Below are 19,424 nucleotides of genomic sequence, written 5' to 3'. Positions count from 1 at the left end.
TTGGACATATAAAACGTCTAAAACGTATAGCTAAAAGAATACCAAACAAAAGAAAAAGCGGCCAGCTATCTATCTACACAGCGCTGGCCAACCACCTCTTCTCTCTAGCTATACATAAACGGGAGCATCAATCTAGATTGCATATCAGCCGGCCCTCCCCTTCAATGCGCCAATAACTTGTTAAATTTCGTCTCCAACAGCAGCACAGCAAGTTGAATGAGTTTCACGCTGCTGCTGCTGCTGCTGAATGGAGCCCGTTGACTTCTCCTCCCCTCTCCTATAAAAGATGTAAACGGACCAACAAATTTGCCGGAACCGAAGGAGCGAAAAAAGGATCGAGAGAGAGCGGATGGAATGAAATGAAAAGAACCAAGTTTCGCCTCTCATCCGCTGCCCTCGCCACACACACACATCTTCTCCCACCTAAAAGAGCATGACGCCTACGCCCACAAATCTTGAAAAAAAGAAGAGAAGGGGTTGGGGATGGGAGAGAGGGAACTTAGCGAGCAAATTACATCTATATAGACGACGAGCGGGAGAATTAAAAAAAAGAGAGGATAGCTTATATAAATGAAGAGAGAGATGGAATGAAGCGCGGAGATCAAAAACGAGAAAAAAGAATAAAATCAAAACTTGCTCCTCTTCGTTCTTCAATTTCTTCCTCCTCTTCGACCCTCTTTTTTTTAAAAAAAAATCCAATCCGCCTTCTCTTCTTTTTCGGGAGAGGGTTAGCTGTACATGTACGCGTTTGCATTATGCGTGAGCCTGCGATCGGGAGAGGAACGCACGCGAGCAAGTTGGCCGTCTGCTGTGCATTGGGGAGCAGAGCCGACGAGCATCGCAGCAGCAGTAGCAGCAGAGCATGTCGTTTTTTTTTTCTTTTCTCGTTTCGTGCGGCGGTGGCGGCAACGACGACGAGGCGCATCGCACACACTCCCGCGCGCCGCGGATCAATAGGGACACAAGTCAGGTTACTATGGTAACCCTAGCCAGCCTTTTAAGACGACTCTGCTGTGTAGATATATAAGAGACGAGAGTGAGAGAGAGAGAGAGAGCGAGAATATGGATCTGGCTATATGTGGGAGTTTCGCAGCGGCATATACAGTTATACACACAGAATATATAAGAACAACAACACAAAAGACAAAACCAAAAAAATAACAAAAAAATGTTCAAATCAGAAGAAGAAGAAGAAGAAAAAGGAAAGAAATGGGCAAAGGGAAATAAAACAACACCCAAGGGCGCCTGCTGAGTCTAGAGCACAGCAGCATATCAAAACCAACCCAACTGAAATATATCTATACTAAACATGTACATACGTACGTATGTATATACTACTCTAGCCAGTGTTGCCTACATAGCGTGAATCACGAATTGATACCACACATATCCCAGCCATTTAAAAAGCCACCAGCAGCCGGGCCTGCCGGTGTTATATTATGCGCGTGGGCAGAGAGAATCATGTGGAAACTATTAGCCCAATTGAATGAACAATTAGCTCTCCTCTTTCCAACAATTGAGCCAGAAGAGTCAAGAGAATCCAGTCTTTTGATTGTGCACACAATCAATTTGTATGAAATGATCTAAATAGCCCATTCATCATCAACAGTCCCTGGAATGTGTCCGTTATTCCTTGCGCTGGCCAATGGCTGTGGAAAGGAAGTGGACGAAAGAGAGAGAGAATCAACAAATAAATCAATGAAATGTCTCATCCGCCAGTGCTGCTGCCCTGCGCGAAAATGTAAATACATTTACTACGCAAAAAAAAGCAAATAATTTGGCGAGTTGGCTGCTGGATGGGCGGCCATCAGTCTCAACTATTTACAGCAAAGTCTAAAGAGTTTGTCGAGTGTTGCAGGGCGCAGGAGAGTTTTTCTTTTGTGACACCGGATGTGATGACAGCCGCATCAGACTGGATGACTCTCTCTCTCTCCCTCGCTTGTTCTATTGGTCTACATATAACAGCCGCAACAAGCCTATAGTATATAGCTTAGCTGTTGTTGGGCGGCTGTGCATAGAAAATTTATTTTCCCGCCATTTTTTTTGTTTTCAAATTTCATAATCAAATCAGGACGCCGTTTTTCACCTCATCAAAGACAAGCACACACTGATGACGTGTCTATAGACACATCCTCCTTCGCTCTATATAGACTATCGATTACTTAGGATGAAGAGGCGATGGGTCTATCCAGGAGAGCGGATGGATAATATGTAGCCGGATGTGGAGGGCTGAATGGTTAGAATAAATAACGAGAGTCTCGTTAACGATCCCTGACACTCGTCCCAAAAAACCCCGGGGCTTCCCTCCTCCCCCCTCCCTTTTTTTTCTCTCTCTCTCCCGCGTGACTATGCAGGGCGCAACCAACCGGAGAGGCCCGGCAACTTCTGCGGCTTGTCGGTGAGGTGAGGGGGGTTGTAAACCTTCCGGTTGGACACATCAAAAGCACGCGGAGCAAAAGGGGACCAGTGAAAACAACAGAGCCCAAACTCTCCACATCGTACACACACACACAGCACATAAGACGTAAGAGGAAGGAAGGAAATGTATTTATCTAAAAGCCGGCCGGGGTTTATATAACCGCACACTCAGCACAACACAACACTCTCATCGGCGTCCAACAATGGGGCGTGATGGTTGCTGTGTGTGCTATGCTATATGGCTGAAATGCATATGCTTGCTGGGCCCCTTCCTTATTATTCCTTGTGTTTCTATACATCCGTGTGGAAGAGCGGGCGCAGAGCGGGCAAGGACTGTGCTGGAATTTCATTGTGCGCTACATGTCCGCTCGAGCTGCTGTGAGAGCGTTATTCTAATATTATTATTATGATTATTATGATTCGTCCGTTTCCAGTAGCCAAACTTCTTGCACCGGTGAAATGCGCGTGCCGAAACAACAGCAGTTCCACATCACATAATAGCCGGGCAGCCCAGCCCCCTTGTATATGTGATCAAATAGAAGATTGAATCTCTCATACGCAGCAGGTTGAATCTAGAATATCCCGTGATAAAACACCAATCGACATAATAGATGATGATGTTCTATTAGATAGAAACCTGCTGTGCGGAATGAGTGTGTAATATGTCCAGCTGAACAGCTATATAGCTCTCGCAGAGTCGTAATATCAGAAGACATACAACAGACGTAAGAGCCGAGGAAAAGAAGAGAGAAACAAGAAAATAACATCTCAACGGACATTCCTGAACGGGGGCGGCCGAGTTTGTCTCGTCTCAATTGCCCGTCTCCCGCTGTTGGAATGGAGACGAAATGTGTCGTCGTCCAGCAGAGCTATAGAGCTCTCCAGCTATATAGCTAGCTCTCTCCCCCGCACAATAAACAAACAAGCGCGTACCAACGTACATACACCCCGCGTCCGAACCCAAATAAAAAAAAAATAGGAAACTTCGCCTCGGCCGTTTTTTTTTGTGTGTCTCATATTATATAAGAGAGCAATGCACCAATATATATATAAGAAATACGCAGCAGATTTTTTTAAATGTTTGGATTTGAGATTAGAGGCTACTGCAGAGGGGGTTTTGTCTTAGATACATTTTTCGTCGTCTATACTTGGAAATGAAAGTTACATCTGGTACAATCCAATAAGTCTCTAGTATTTATCGGAGGGTCTTTTCTCAAATAGCCACGACGTTGTGGCCGTTGTGGTGTGGTCGGTTTAGTGACTGGGTGGTCTGTGCTGCGAGGGACAGAGCCCAGCAGCGGGGAGGATTGCGCAGTATCCAATCGGCCAGCACGCAATCATAACAAACGAAACACAAGACAAGAATCAAAAGTGCAACTGGCCCAAAAAAAGAGGAGAAAGGACAACGATATACATAGTCTATACAAGGGACGAAAGGAGAATGAATGATGAATAAGCTTCGTGTGCAGTGGCACAGCAGAGCGAGTGAGTCTATATAGCCGCAACAGCAGCAGCAGCAGTCTAATAAGAGCTACACACACACAAAAATCTAACCAGAAAGAGTAGTATAGATCCGCACAGCCCAATGGATGGTGTAACTAGACTGTGTACAAGTACACAGCCACGGCCAGGCAGCAGCAGCACAGCAGCAGCTTCAACATGCAGCAGCTGGTGACAGCCCTTTGTGTGTTATTTGATGTTTTGTTTTCTAGCCCCCCCCCCGTGAGTCTCTATACACAGCAGCACAACTGCAGCAGCAGCAGCAGCAGTGGTATATAGCGATCCTTATATTCTTGTTACTTCTTTTCCATTTCCTTTCTGCTGGGATCCGTTTTTTCTTTGACTTTTGTTTGATATGCTACTGCTGCTGCTGTGTATAGCCAAAGAGGGGGAGTTTCTTCCCGAGACAGGACACTGTTGCAACTTATACAGTTAGATATATACTATAGAGAGAGACGATCTATAATACCCCCCTCAGCAACCGAATAAAAAGAAAACTCTTTTATTTTTCTTATATTTTATCTTTTTTTTTTTGGCTTCTTATATTGGACGGCGAATGTCTTGTCCAACTTGTCAATCAAAGAATCTATTGCGATATGGTAAACTTATAGATATTGTAATTCATTCAAAAAATTAAGTAACAGCGGGTGTGTGTTAAATGAACCGATTTCTAGTTGTATTTATAAATGAAAAAAGGAACGCACCATTGAGCGAAGAGTTGTGATGGGCTAAGCTCCTGGGCCGATCAATCCTGGGCGGCTGGTGTTGGTTAGAATATTCTCTCTCGGCAGGGCTGATTGATCAACTTGGACCATCAGTATATTTCCCTGTTATTTTGGCGAACACCTTGAAACAAACCACCACCACCACCACGCAGACGACACTTTGGACACCAACCCCAAAATAATAATAATAATAATATAAAAACGACGAAAGATTTATTCTTCTTTCCTTTTCTTTTCTTTTTTCTTTTCCGGTGCGGATGAACCAAACACTGACACTTATAGCACGAGAAACAACAGCAACAATATACAACAGCACGATCACTTATTTTCTCTATTTTTTTCCCGAACAACGAACAAATGCCGAGAATAATTCCCCCCCTACGTCAAATCAAAAGTCGATTTCGGCAGAGTTTAAACTATTAGATTTCGATTGAACTTGATAGTGTTTCCGTCCAGGTCCTATAGTATACGGCTTGAAAAAGAAAGGGGGGGATCGAGGTGGGGGGGTGGGATGGATCTCTGCAGTGGCCAGCAGTTGATCGCCGAATGAGAAGAGACGTACACGTCCGCTGGCAGTTTCTGATCTACTGTGGCCTTTTACATGAAGAAAGACGGGCCACGCAGGAGCCGACGCGCAAACACACAGCACACACACACACACACACACACTGCACGGCACTGCTGCTACTGCTGCTGCTGCACACCTACACACACACACACTCTACTCGACGATGAGAGGACCCTACATATATACACATAGAAGCCGCAACATACGGACAGACGGAATAAATAAATATCAGTCCAGCATCAAATTTATGTATTTTTAGACAAATGGTGAATTATGTAATAGGTCTGTATAATAATTTTATTTCTTTGAAATTGGACGCAATTAAAGTGGAAATAAAATAAATGAAGACAAAATAAAATTTCGATTTGCTCGAGGAGCCCAAAAGTCAGGAGCTATGTATCATACCGTCAACAAAGCTATACTGTACAAAAGAATGGATAGGCGATGTGCTGGTCGAATCGCTCACTCTACAACTCTTTGTGTGCTGCTGTGAACTGGCCACTGTGTTTGTATATGGCTCCTGAATAGGAGAGAACAACTAGGAGGTCAAGAGTAAAGGCAACTCTGCTGCTGGGCTGCTCCTGGCCGTCCCTCGCAGCCAGTCTACAGGCGTACAGTCAAACTACTGGACTCGCTATTATACATGTGTGTGCATAGTATCTATATCTACTATAGACACACAAAAGCGTTGATTCAACTGCTGGATATGCCTACATACTATACATTTCCTTCTCGCTCCTTATATCATTTTCTCCTAGAAATATAAGCTCGACGCCAATGCACGTGGATAGATATCTGTAGGTTACTACTAAAACAGGAGCTGGAGTTCAGATCAGAGAGAGACGGAATGTTCCACACGCCGGGCACAAAGAAAATTGGGAGCATCAGAGAAAGAGAAAAGGGCGTGTGATGAACGCATGCGCCGTCAAGATCATCCAATTGCGAATATATTTATAAATACGACAACTATATACACAAAAGAATAATGAAACCGGAAAGGATATTTAAATAACAACTGGACTATTTGAACGATGGAATTACAATAGTACCTATCGACTTGATGTCTATGTATACGTCTTATATTATTTAGATCCGGAATGACGTCATAGCAGCTAGGGATAATTGGATGCCCTTTAAATTGTCTGGCTGCTGGATGTATGTGCTGTGTTGTATTTAAACAAAGTCGTCGTTGATGACGACGAGCTCTTTAATGGCTCCTTGTTTCTTGTTGGAGTCTGTCAATCAGGGACGGGCGCGCTTTTCCTGTTTTGCAATCGACACAAAGTCGTTGTGTAATATCGATTCGTTTCTCTTGTGTGATATCGGTCACACACAGCAGCAGCCAACCAGCCAACCAACCAGCCAGCGGCATCTTATATTCTACCCCACATCTCCCAAGCAGTGGCAATAACACCACCAGCAGCAACAAGAAACACACCACATCAGCAGCGGCACTGGGCCTATAAATAGTCGATTGAAACTAGAGAAAAAGAAACGCGGGGGAGATTACATATAAATATATATATCCTGCTGTAGCTCGTCGACAAATTTTATATAGGTTCTCCCTCTCTCTCTATCAATTTCGACATCATCGAGTTTTTGCGCTGGCGTCTTCGTTTATTATTTGGCTTCTTCTCTCTATATAAACACGGGATTTTATATCGAACCTCTTAAAACTCATTCCCCCTTCTTCTATATCTACCGCGATGGGCCTCTTCTTCTATAGGCTGCTGCCTTCAAATATAAGCGAAAAGGAAGTCGACGAGGAATAGCTGTATCCGGATGAAGGGAAATGTAATAAAAGAAAAAGGGTTGCGAAGGTGATCATCTCTTCCCTCCGCCCAATCTTATTTATAAGAGACGCGGGGATTCATGTAGTTCGTCTCATTGAATATATCCGCAGCGCATCCCCACTTCCGCGTAGTCTATATTATATGTCCAATAATTTATAGATCCCCTATATGCATTTGAGAGAGAGAGAGAATATAGAAAGGCCTGTGTATATATTATCTTATTATTTCGCTGTTTGGAAATAATATAGGCGAATAATAATAATAATATAGTACGAATGATGCTGCTGCTGAGCATCAGACTGACGGATGCCCCAACGGCAAAGGGCGATGATGATATAGCTGCTGATGGCCGACCATTTTGATATTATTATTACATTTCTTTTCTTTCAAAAAATGTATCTAGGAGCCCTACACATTTATGGATTGACATGCAGCAGCCATTATAGGAGGATATATATATGTGCTGGCCTAAATAATACTCTTCTTCTTCTTACTTCCTAGGAAAAAGAATATCGCCGCATAGATGTGGATAAGAGACTTGAAGATTGGACGCGTTGATTCATCCGGATGCGAAAAATCTTGGCGGAGCCGAACGAGAAAAGAATGTGAAGAAGAAAATATAAAAGAAGAAGGTCTATTATATATCTCTTTTTCTATCTATATCTTATATGTGTGTGTGTGACCTTTGGTATATCAGAAAAGGACATTCGCTCCGGTCGGTCGGCTCGTCATCATCTTCGGTGACGTCTAAATGTCGCTCGCACCAGAAAACCCGTCACATGCACCGCGCTATATCAAAGAAAAGAAAAGCAGCAGCAGCTTGTCCAGCATATAATTCGGCCTATACAAAGCCCAGCAACGCTCGCCGTTGCTGTGGTATAATATAACTGTACATGTAATAATGTAATAATACACAGCAGAAAAAGCAACTGCTGGATGCGGTTCACTGGTGGTGATGGGTGGATGACTTTCTTATACCGACCCGGCCATACTATACATACCAGGTACCAGTCAGATGTTTTTTAGTCGCTCGAGGCCTTTCTACATCTTTATACCCCCTTTCATAGCATTCTATCTTCTCTCTCTTCCTTTATCTTCATAAATCGCCATACATTACCACCCGTCAATTTCGTGCGTTTATTTCATATTCCCTTTCCCATATCTAGTCCAGTGTTGTATTCGTTATTTTTATATTTTTGACTGTAATATACGGGTAACACTCGCCTTAAGACGAGTAACACACCCTCTAATAATAATAATAATAATACTATACATACATATATATTTATATAGAAGCACCAAAACATTATAAACGAGTTAAAGGTTCATTAGCGCGCGCGGGCGCAGGGATAGAGCGAGAGACTATAGGCGGCCCGACGGGCTAATACGTCCCCCTCCTCTCCCCCCTCCATCACCGTTGGAATATTACATGTTGTCGGCGCGCGTACAATAATAATATTTATATATATATGTAGTACTACAGCATATGCGCTTTGCTGAACCGTGTGCTGGCCGGGCCGCCTTATTATTCGAGGCGGATACCACAGCACAGCACAGCAGCGGACATGTGGGAGCCTTAAGGGCCGATGCGGCAGTGCATGCGCCAAATGCGGAGACTCTAGACTCTGTGGTGAGCTCTAAAATATATACATATATATAATAATAATAATAATATCGTAGATTTGATCAAATATTTTATTATTCCATTTCATTTTGTATGCTTGAGTCTAGTACATGTCTGCCACGGTGGCTAGAAATCAAGCGGACCGGTGACGGTGTCAGCAGCAGTCCAGTCTCAGCAATGTCTTACTCACGCGATCATCATCACAAAACTTTGGCGGTTGGCGGGATATATAAAACATTACTACTACTACTGTACGGTACCACTACTACCAGCAGCAGCAGCAGCTAGCACAATATTTCAAAAGAAGTTGAAATAATAAATGCAAATGAAATGTTCTATATTATTAGGAGTCCCTTAAAAAATACATTCGCTGAATCAATTGGGTTTAAATGTTCATTATTTCATTCCGTTGATCGTGGCGCGGTTATATTATACTCTTTTTATATATATATATTTCTTTTGGATTTCAATCTCTTTTCTCTCGCTCTCCCCCCCTTTGCATGTGCTAGCCGTCGCCAGTCTCGCCACAGCTGTGTCGTCTATATAGTAGCTGGGCTACATTTATTCTACGGCTGCCCAGCCGAGCTATAGTCTATAGGAGCTAGTGACTATACTGGCACTGTTAGCTAGACGAGAGAGTAGTATATATATCTACGTATTACATTTAATACTGCACATGGAACTAATGGCTGCGTGCAGCTTGGCATCACGCGATTTGCTTTCGCTCTCTTTATACGCTCGGCGGCGGCTCCTTGTTTTTTTGTTGGCTTTTTCCCTCCCCAGCAAAGGAGCTAGGAGCCATGGGTATAATCCGCACCGAGATGGAGCACAGCACACAGCAGAGAAAAGAAGGAAAGAAAGAAAGAAGAAAAAAAGGAGCCAAAGAGAATTCTATATAGCTCTCTCGTTTCTCTCGTCTCTCGCTCACTGTCTCACTCTGCGCCTTCTCTTTATGATGACAAATAAATCATGACGTCGTCAAAGCAAAAATGTTCTGCCATGGCAGCAGTAGCAGCAGCAGTCTAGTGCCGTGCTGCTCCTCTATTTTTATTTGTATTATAACCGGCGCGGCGGTTGTATTGTGTAGACCCTACCACAATGGGAAAAAAAGGAGAGAATGAAATAGATATACTACGTCGTCGTCGTCGTCCTCCCCCAGCAGCAGCACCATGTCTTATAATATGTATTTTTCGCTATAAAGCTCCCTCGGTTGGATGGTTGTGACTCTTGGCAGTTTTAATTGGAGACGGTTGTCAGGAGCCCCGGGAATGAACGAGGGGGAGAAATAAGAACAAAAAAAAGCCGTCGAGAGTTTATAGCCGAATTAGTTACACAGAGCAGAGCAGCCGCAAACGAATCGCGGCTAAAGAATGGGCGTAGCTATTCAGTTAGATATTACGTCAGAGCAGCAATTGAATTGTATTCAGTCGGCCATTAAGAATGTCTCAATATCGCATATCTCTATTTGGCAGCAACTTTTTTTTTTCGCTCCTTGTTTTCAAGGGTTTGATGGCGGCTCCTTATTGCATACCTACCGCGCTCCTTGTGAACTATATAAGGATCCTTTTGCCATTGAGGCTCCTGCTGCTGCTGCTGGCGGGAGAGAGAGATGTTACACACGGGTGACTAAATAGAAGGAGGCGCCGTGTAGGCTCCTAATATATATATAAGGAGCGCGATGAAAGAAAAGCCAGAGACATCAGCCGAGACAGATGAGTTTGTCAGCGGGAGAGTTATAGGGCCTACATAGGAGCCTTTCTATATAGCTCCTGTATATATATATCTAGGCCTACATCCAGGAGCTATAGACTAGATAGCTCCTCTTTTGCGGCACATGCGAAGAAAAGACAGCAGCGCTGACTTTATGAATCTCTTCGTTTCCGCACCTCCCTCTCGCTCTCCGCTTGTCTATGTAATAGCTCCTATATCCCATCTTAATGCCTGGAGAACTTGCTAACGGGAGGGGCAGCAGGAGCAGCAAATGGGGCTGCTGGACCAGCAGCCAAACAGGAGCGCCGGGTTGGAATATAAGACACACATCAGCAGAGCGGGAGAGCTCCTTGTTGTCTATCTACAGCACGAGCACAGTGAGCTGTGCTCGTGCGCCACCATCGATTGGGCTCCTTTCTCTTCCACCCCCTTTGCCCTACATTATTACTCCCACCTCCTTGTTGGGGGCTCCTTCCTCTAGTGTTTCTCCTTTTCTCTCGATCCATTTCGTCCTTGTCCTATATATATATTTCTAGCTCCTTGTGTTTTTGGGTGTGTTTCCTAAGTTTCTCTCATAGTTTTGTCGAGTTTTGTCGCTCCTGTTGTAATCTAAATTTTCTGCTGGCGATTCTCTCATTGTTGCTCAACTAGAAAGAGAGAGCTAGAGCTCCTCTTGGTTCCGCCGTCGTGTTTCTCCTTTGGCTCCTTTCTATATATTCCCCGTCTGTCTTATACATAACAAAGCGCGGCAAAAGGTTGAGGGGGTCAAAAAAATGGAGAGCATACATATAAACGAGAGAATAAATAGAAGGGAGTCAGGAGCCAACTTTTTCTTTTCTTCTTCTTCGCTTTTTCCTTATTCGATATATAAAGCAGCCTACAGCCTACAGCAGCAGCACAACAATAGATGCATATATGCCTATATACACACCCGGGCTCCTGGGCGTTTATATATTGCATCGGCGCTAGAGCGACCCTGTGTGGCTATATGGCTCCTATTTCTCCCCCATACGGTATATAGAATATAGACTTGATTGGAGGCTATATAGGGCCGCCGCTTATAGAGTCGAGAGACAGGACTATATGGCACAGCAGCACAGTCTAAACGAAGAAAGAATATGTCTAAAGAATATATATATATTATGTAAAGAGCTAAAGAGGGCCACCCTTTTAAGAGGCCAGTTGTGTGTGCAAATGGAGTGGCTATACGAGTATGGCTATAGAGTCTATATAACCCATATAGCCTCTCTCCCTCGTGCCTATCCCGTCGATACTGTATACAGCAGCACATGCCGGATAGGCTATATAATGTGCTGGGCTACCCAACAAGCCATCGATCTTCATCTGGACTGCTCCTGGCTCCTGTGGCCTTTCGACTCTTATTGTATATATATATGTAAGGAGCAGCAGCCGTTTAGCCTAATATATATCGGCACACAGCACACACAGAGTCAGGAGCCTACGAAATTATTCAATCGTCCCCAGAAGCCCTCGTCAATGTTGTCGTCATTCGTTGTATAACTCCTTGGAGCCGCGATTTGATTGTATTAATTTTATTGTTGTTTTTACACAGTGTGCCTTACACACACACTTTGACGTGTTTTGAAGTGAAATACAGTCCACTTCCTACCACCGAGCTACCATCTGGTCCTTCGAGCCGGAGCTTTGAATCAAAATTGAATTGACCTTAGACTGACCTTGATTCGAAGCCTTGATTGAAAATGGCCAACCCTCCAGTATCAACATGGACATTGGATGTCTGCAAAGGACGACAAAAGGTTGTCCGTTCCCGCATCACTGGCTGTCACACTCGCATCAACCACATCGTGACAGCTGGATTATCTCGTCGTGATGCTGAGAAGCTTCTAGCTGACGCAAGAGTCCTTTTGGGCGAATTGGAAACGATTCACGATCGCGTTATCGAGTTGGTAGACGACAACGACGTCTTGACCCAACAAAATAATCAACATCAGCTGTATGCCCAAACCATCGACAGCTGCTCAGCTTTAGTGGAAAATTATCTGCTCCAACGTCAAGACGATGCTCCATCAGTCGTCATCGAGACCCCAGACCAGATTGCACGTCGACAGGCATTGGAGACCGCATATCAGCGTCTACGAGATCTCCGAGAGCAAGTCGCAGCTGCTGAACAGGCCATCATTGATCTAGGAGGAGATGTTTTGCCTACAGACGGATCGGAGTTGAACCCATCCGACTCCGCGTCGCAAGTCGGAGACAAGCCGACCAAGAAGATTGAATTTTATCCAGCGGAAGCCCCTGATGCTTGGATTGATACGTATCTAGCCGGAAAGGAGAGACCGATTGTTCGTGAGAAGGGAGCCAAATCTTCGGTCAACGTTCAGCTGGAAGCTTATACGGGCCGCGCACTTGATTGGTTCTCTTGGATAAGTATGTGGTTCGCGCTGGTCCACATTACGAGCAAGACTCCGAGCGAGAAGCTGGCCATATTGAAAAATTATTTGAAGGGCGACCTAGCTGACATCGTACATGGCCATGGAGGAGGGGAAGCTGGATACAAGGAGGTTCTACAGCGATTGAAGAGCACGTGCGGGAGTCGGAAGGTGATTCGAGCGGCCCATCTGCGGGAATTGGATCGGATGGAGGCGCCGCGTAATGACCCGCAGTCTTTCAAACGCTTTTCTGAACGTGTGCGAACTCATCTCTTCAACCTGTCGGTGATTGGTGAGACGGGCCACGTGGACATCATCGAGAGACTGTCCCTCAAGCTGCAGCTTACCGATCGTTTAGCCTGGAACACTGGACGGGGAGGCGAAATCGATAATCGGAACATCAACGATTTTGGCCGCTGGTTGACGGCTAGAGCAACGGACTATCAGAATGCTTATGCAATTGCGGATGACCAGCAACGGCCGGCGAACGGAGGAAATAGGAACGACCGTCCACAACCATCCCAGGTGCCAAATAGATTCCAGCAACCACAGCAGCAGAGAAGAAGTGCACGCACTTATCATGGAGCATCAAGCTCCCAGAAGAATCATGGCTCGACTGAGCAGAAAGAGAAGAAACCGACTGAACCACACTGCTTTAAATGTGAAGGATCGCACCGCCTTGAAGACTGTACCTTTTTCAAGGACCTTCCCATCAGTGATAGACTGACCTTTACACAACGTCGAGGATTGTGTTATGGGTGCTTCGGCGTCCGGCATGGCTTCATGAATTGCACACTCAAGAAGGAGTGTGGCATCGACGGATGTAAGCTGTCCCATCACAAACTTCTCCACAAGGAGAATGGTCCGGTAGAAAGAAATGCCCGGCCTCACACTCTACGTTCCGACCGACGACAAATTGCTTTCAAGATGCTCCGCCTGGACGCGCTCGACGCCGACGGGGAGATGGTGCCTGTGAACATTTTGATGGATGATGGAAGCGATTCAACTCTCATTCGCGAGGGGCTGACGCGTCGACTCCGGCTTACTGGCCAGCGGCAGACCTTATTTGTAGGTGGCGTCGGTGAAGAATCCTCCGTCCATGTAAATTCAGAGTACCTGGAGTTGCAGTTAAAGACGTCGGCGGGAGAGACAGTGTCGATCCAGGGATCTACTATCCCCTCCATCACCAAACCAGTACCGGTCATGGAGTGGGAGAAACTACGCGGACGATGGAGCCATATGGAAGACTTGCCGCCGCTTCGAGACTGTGGTGGACGTGTCGACATATTGATTGGATTGGACCATGCCGCACTCATCACAGCGAGTGAATCTCGATTCGGAAAAGATGACGAGCCGACCGCTTCCAAGACTAGACTGGGATGGACACTGCAAGGAGCGGTGGCGACCAGTGGTGGACCCGATATCGTCCGGATTCATCATGTGCAGACCTCAGCTGATTCCACTCTTCAACTCGCCGAACAAGTCAAACGGTTTTGTGATACGGAGTCATTTGGCACCGAATTCCAATCGGAATGCATGACGGCGGAACATCGGAGGGCGGTGACCAAATTGGAAGCGGAGACTGAAAAGCTGGACGTAGGATATGCAGCCCCGGTGCTTTGGATTGACGACATCCCTCCTGAGATTCCCGATAGCCGCCGCATGGCGGAATCAAGAATGAAGAGTATGCGGAATAAATTTGCCCGTGAATCAGGAGACTACGAGACCTACTACCGTGCAGCCATGGAGAAAAACTTTAGTGAAGGCTACGCCAGACGGCTCACGCCGGAAGAAATCCAGCAGCGCCCGACGAAGTATTTTCTCCCGCACTTTGGAGTGCCAAAGAAGGCTGGGCGGCCTGAGTTACGTCTCGTATTCGATGCTGCTGCAAAATCGAACGGCAAATGTTTAAATGACTTTGTCACCAGTGGTCCGGCGCTGCAGAACCCCTTGCCGGCCGTGTTGATCCGTTTCCGGGAAGGAGAGATTGGCTGGTCAGCCGATATTGGCGCAATGTTTAGCCGGATTCGTTTGAAAGATGCTGACCGTCCGTACCACCGATTCCTATGGCCCGAAGTGGATGGAACCATATCGACATGTGAGATGACCAGAGTGACTTTCGGTGTAACGTGCTCGCCCTACGTCGCCATACGAACCACTTGGCGCGCAGCAGACGATGCTGGACCGGAAATGAAGGAGGCGGCCGATGACGTGCGAGAAGACATCTACGTCGACGATTACCTGGCCTCGACTAGCAGACTTGAGGATGCCGTAAGGAGAGCCACCGGTGTAAATAAGGTCCTAGCAGACGGCGATTTCCACCTGGGGCACTGGGTGTCCAATAGCAGCCAGCTTTTATCAGCAGTCCAGCCGGATTCGGATAATGGGACCACTGTCAAGACCCAAGTGCGCAGCATTAGTGATGACCCAGAGTTGATCCTTGGAATTGTGTGGAATCCTTCGACTGATCATCTGGGATTCCGAGTGAAAGTGTCCAGTGTGAATTACACCAGAGTGGGGTTACTTGCCCAAGTGGCTGGTTTGTTCGATCCCTTGGGCACGGCCGCCCCGATGACTGTTAAAGCCAAGATTAAATTGCGGGAATTGGGCGTGAAAGGACTTCAGTGGGAAGATCCAGTGGTTGGTGACGAAAAGGAGTGGTGGGAAGAGTATTTCCAGAAGATCGGACGTTTGAAGGAGATCGAGCTGCCCCGCTGTCTCTTCCCAAAGGCGGAAGAAATAGTCCGGACCGAATTGCACACTTTCGCGGACGCGTCGGAAGAGGCGTGTGCCGCGTCCTGCTACACCCGTGTGGTTTATCAGGATGGCCGAGTGCTGGTCCGGCACATCAAGACAGCGACGAAGCTTGCTCCTTTGAAAACCGTTTCCGTTTGTAAACTAGAGCTCAACGCTGGGCTCATGGGCGCCCGTCTGGCTAAGTTTGTCCAAACGGCCCTGAAAAGAAAAATGGATTGCCGATACTTCTGGACCGACAGCAGCACGGTCCGGAATTGGGTCCGGGCCGTGTCCTCCCACTATCAAGTTTATGTCAGCCACCGGATCGGTGAAATTCAAACCCTCACTGAGCCTCACGAATGGCGCTTCGTTCCTGGACGTTTAAATCCGGCCGACGCTGCTACCCGATCACAGATGGAAGAAGAAGAAATCCCAAGTTGGTGGTTAGATGGTCCGCCTTTCCTTTATGAAGAGGAGCCGGCCTGGCCAAAGGACTTGCCATGGATGGCCGCAAAGGAAGAACTCCGGTCTGTCCACGTCCATCTGAATTCCACAGCCGTGGAGCCACCGACCGTGTTCAATTGGAAAGACGTCAAGATCTCAGCCCAAGATATTCCGGCCCTAATCCGGTTGGAAGGAGAATTTCTGAATCTCGTGAAACAGAGTCAACGAGAAGTGTATTCTGAAGAGCTGAAAAGATTGCAGCAGACGAAGCCGCTCCGCTCGACCTCGCCGTTGCTGCCGCTTACACCTTTTCTGGACGAATCTGGAGTATTGCGACTTGGAGGTCGGTTAAGCCGGGCCAAGTTGCCCTACGATGTCATGCACCCTCCATTACTGTCAGGAAAACATCCGCTTTCTCGGATGATCATCCGAGCGTTTCACGACAGCATGCATCACCTTGGCACGGATTTTGTATTATCTCACGTGCGACAACATTTTTGGGTGACGGGCGGACGAGAATTGGTTAAACGTGTCCGCAATGAATGTGTGCCGTGCCGTCGATTTCGTCCGAAAGCAGCTCTGCAAATGATGGCCGACGTCCATCGAGCTCGCTTGGGCGCCGGTCATCCTCCTTTCACCTACACGTCGGTGGACTATTTCGGACCAATAGACGTGACACACGGTCGTGGAACAGCAAAGAGATGGGGCGTACTTTTCACGTGCATGGTGACCAGAGCAGTTTATGTAGACATTGCAATTTCCCTCTCCGCCAGTGATTTTTTAATGGTGCTCCGACGTTTTATATCAGTGTATAGAAAGCCGGCGCATATGTTCTCGGACAATGGCACGAACTTGACTGGCGCTGAACGTTTATTACGTGTGGAGTTGGATCGGCTGAAAGATGACAGTGTGCTGACCACGGAGTTGAAAGCGCTCCGGATCGAATGGTTTTTCCAACCAGCGCAAACGCCACATTTTGGAGGCTCACATGAGTCATTAGTGCGATCAGTGAAAAACGCTTTCTACGCCGCGTTGGATCAAGAGAAGAGTGTATTGCGTACACCCAGTGACGAAGTTCTGCGCACTCTTCTTTTTGAAGTTTCCGGATTGTTAAATTCTCGGCCTTTGACTTATTGCAGCTCCGACCCGGACGACTTTCGTGCGTTAACCCCAAACGATTTTCTTAATCGAGCTCCTGTAGCTGATTTACCGGCCGGAGATTTTAACAAGGCCCTTCCGCGTGATCATTATGGATACGTCCAGAGAATAACTAATTTCTTCTGGGACGTGTGGCGCGGATCTTTCCTGCAGTCGATGACCAGCCGGAAGAAATGGAGAACACCCGCGCGGAACTTTGCCGTCGGTGATTTCATTTTGGATGATTGGAAGAATGCTCCACGCGGGCGTTGGAGAACCGGCAAAATCGTCAAGGTCTACCCCGGTGCCGACGGATTAGTCCGAGCAGCAGATGTGGAATTCTCCACCGGAATCCTGCGACGTGGGACAAATCAGCTGGCTCTGCTAGAAGCTTACTCGCCGGATCCAGCGACGGAGGCGACAGAATCCGGCTCGGGGGAGAATGGAGCCGCGATTTGATTGTATTAATTTTATTGCATGTCCAGATGGCGTTACAGACCGCTTTTTATTGTTTTAGGCCGTTGGCCCTCTAATTGTTGCATAGAGGGCAGGCCTGTAGTCATTGAGTTTTAGGCCTGAAATTACGGCCGTTTAGTAATCGTCTGTAGCTGTCAGTTGACATATTGCGTCTTGACTTTTACTCTTCTTTGATGTGAATCTTTGTGCCTTTCCGTGGCTTTTAAAGGGTAACTTAATGTTTTAATTGTTTGTTGAATTCCCCTTTTATATTTTGTTAATTTTAAAGATAAGGATTGCCCGGAATTTCATGTTGCCTGTCTGTAGACTTGAATTGAGGTGCATGAGAAGCACATGTGGAATTGGTGAGACACGTTTTAGATTGTTGTTACATTATGTTTTATCCCTGGCTTGACCTAATTGAATTTGTATGTTTAGACACTATTTGTCTTCCCATTGAATTGAAAAGGCCTGCGTTGCAGGATTAAGTATTGACTCACCCAAGCCTGGTCACTTCCAGGTATTCGTAAAGTGTTGTTCATGTGATTTGTGTCATTATCTTAATTGTATTTGTATCGTATAGGATTGGTGATAGCTTTTGAATTGTTGTTTTGACACAGTGTGCCTTACACACACACTTTGACGTGTTTTGAAGTGAAATACAGTCCACTTCCTACCACCGAGCTACCACTCCTCGTCAACTTGTAATCTATCAACATTGATTAACTGTTGATCGATCGAACACATCACATTCTTCAATCCTTTTATATCCTACACCTGGTTGATTTTAATTATAGATTGTTTTGTTTTTCACCCTTTTCAATCAATTTGAATTTAATAATTAAAACATAGTCGTTTCTGCAGTAGTACATATAACATATATAAAAGGAGAGGGGAGCTTTGGAAAATGATGGACTGATGGTTCTTATATAACGGCAGTGCCCTGCTATGTGGTGGTGCTGACCAACGGGGGGTCGGATGGCCGGTATAGTATAATAGCGTTCACGGGGGTTTTGCCGCATTCAGTGCAGCCATTGCAGCACGTCGACCGCATGCACAGTTGACCTCTTGCTGTGTGTGTGTGTGTGCCTTTCTCTATAGAGAGAGCAGTAGCATAGTATATACACGTATATATATATTGCAGCACGGCTGTATAGCTCCTGTGTGTTGCTCTGGCTCCTAGACTATGCTATATAGCGCTATAGCTGTAGCTCCTCTATTGATTTATCGAATGTCGACCTTTCGCTATACTACTATATACAGCTATACAGTTGCTGCTGCTGCTGCTACTACATTCAGCAGCACAGCAGAGCTCTACATAACAGCCCAGCCAGGTGCTATGTATATTATAGACGTATATATACACATTTAGGCCTCCTATAATAGTGCTTTTGGCTCCTATATGCACAGCAGTGGTTGTTGGCAAAACTCTGCAAGTCCGCGGCAACCACAAACGATATCCAAGCATATAGCGCTGGATTAGCCGTATTATAATAGAGAGAATGAACGGTGAATATAACCTACTATATTATATCTATATAAAATTATTTAGGAATATAAATTATGCTCTCAACGCTGCATATAAATCTAGCATATCAGCTATATATGGAACCAGCGTCAAATGTATATGTGCATTATAGAGAGCAAAAAAGATTAAACTTTTTTTCTCTCTCTCTTTTCACAAGTCTCACTCGATATTATATACCATGACATTATTCCACGGCCAGCAGCGCAAATGCGTGACTCTGTGTGGCGCGGATATTATATAGCCTCTTTTTTCTTTTCTCTGTATAATATACTAAAGCTATAGTACTTCCCTATGGTTCTTTTTTTGTGTGCTGGGCTGGGCTGTGTGCTGTCCACACTAGATATATAATATGACGGGCGGCTGCATGGCTATAC

General features: G+C 45.9%; 2 protein-coding genes across 8 annotated transcripts in view; one reads left to right on the top strand and one right to left on the bottom strand.

Annotated features, from left to right (window-relative positions):
- The window catches only part of LOC124351686 (sodium channel protein para-like), a 39,672-nt gene extending 34,456 nt beyond the window's left edge, over window positions 1-5,216 (bottom strand). For all 6 annotated transcript variants that reach the window (XM_046801958.1, XM_046801957.1, XM_046801960.1 and 3 more), the window contains exon 1: window positions 4,623-5,216. The gene's annotated coding sequence lies outside the window, so the exon portion shown is untranslated. The remainder of the gene's footprint in view (window positions 1-4,622) is intronic.
- Window positions 5,217-11,900: 6,684 nt separating this feature from the next.
- Window positions 11,901-18,205, top strand: LOC124348957. 2 transcript variants are annotated; one of them, XM_046800528.1, is made up of 3 exons: window positions 11,901-17,752; window positions 17,812-17,887; window positions 17,961-18,205. In XM_046800528.1, the coding sequence occupies exon 1, from the start codon at window positions 12,060-12,062 to the stop codon at window positions 17,523-17,525; it is 5,466 nt and encodes a 1,821-aa protein (XP_046656484.1). In that variant the 5' UTR covers window positions 11,901-12,059; the 3' UTR covers window positions 17,526-17,752; window positions 17,812-17,887; window positions 17,961-18,205. The 2 variants fall into 2 exon arrangements, with proteins under 2 accessions (XP_046656484.1, XP_046655655.1); XM_046799699.1 differs by having other exon boundaries at window positions 11,901-17,887; window positions 17,961-18,042; window positions 18,106-18,205.
- The last annotated feature ends 1,219 nt before the right edge of the window (window positions 18,206-19,424 follow it).

This window comes from Daphnia pulicaria, chromosome 1 (genome assembly GCF_021234035.1).
Source record: "Daphnia pulicaria isolate SC F1-1A chromosome 1, SC_F0-13Bv2, whole genome shotgun sequence".
NCBI lineage: Eukaryota > Metazoa > Arthropoda > Branchiopoda > Diplostraca > Daphniidae > Daphnia > Daphnia pulicaria.
This window is presented reverse-complemented; position numbering and strand designations above follow the sequence as displayed.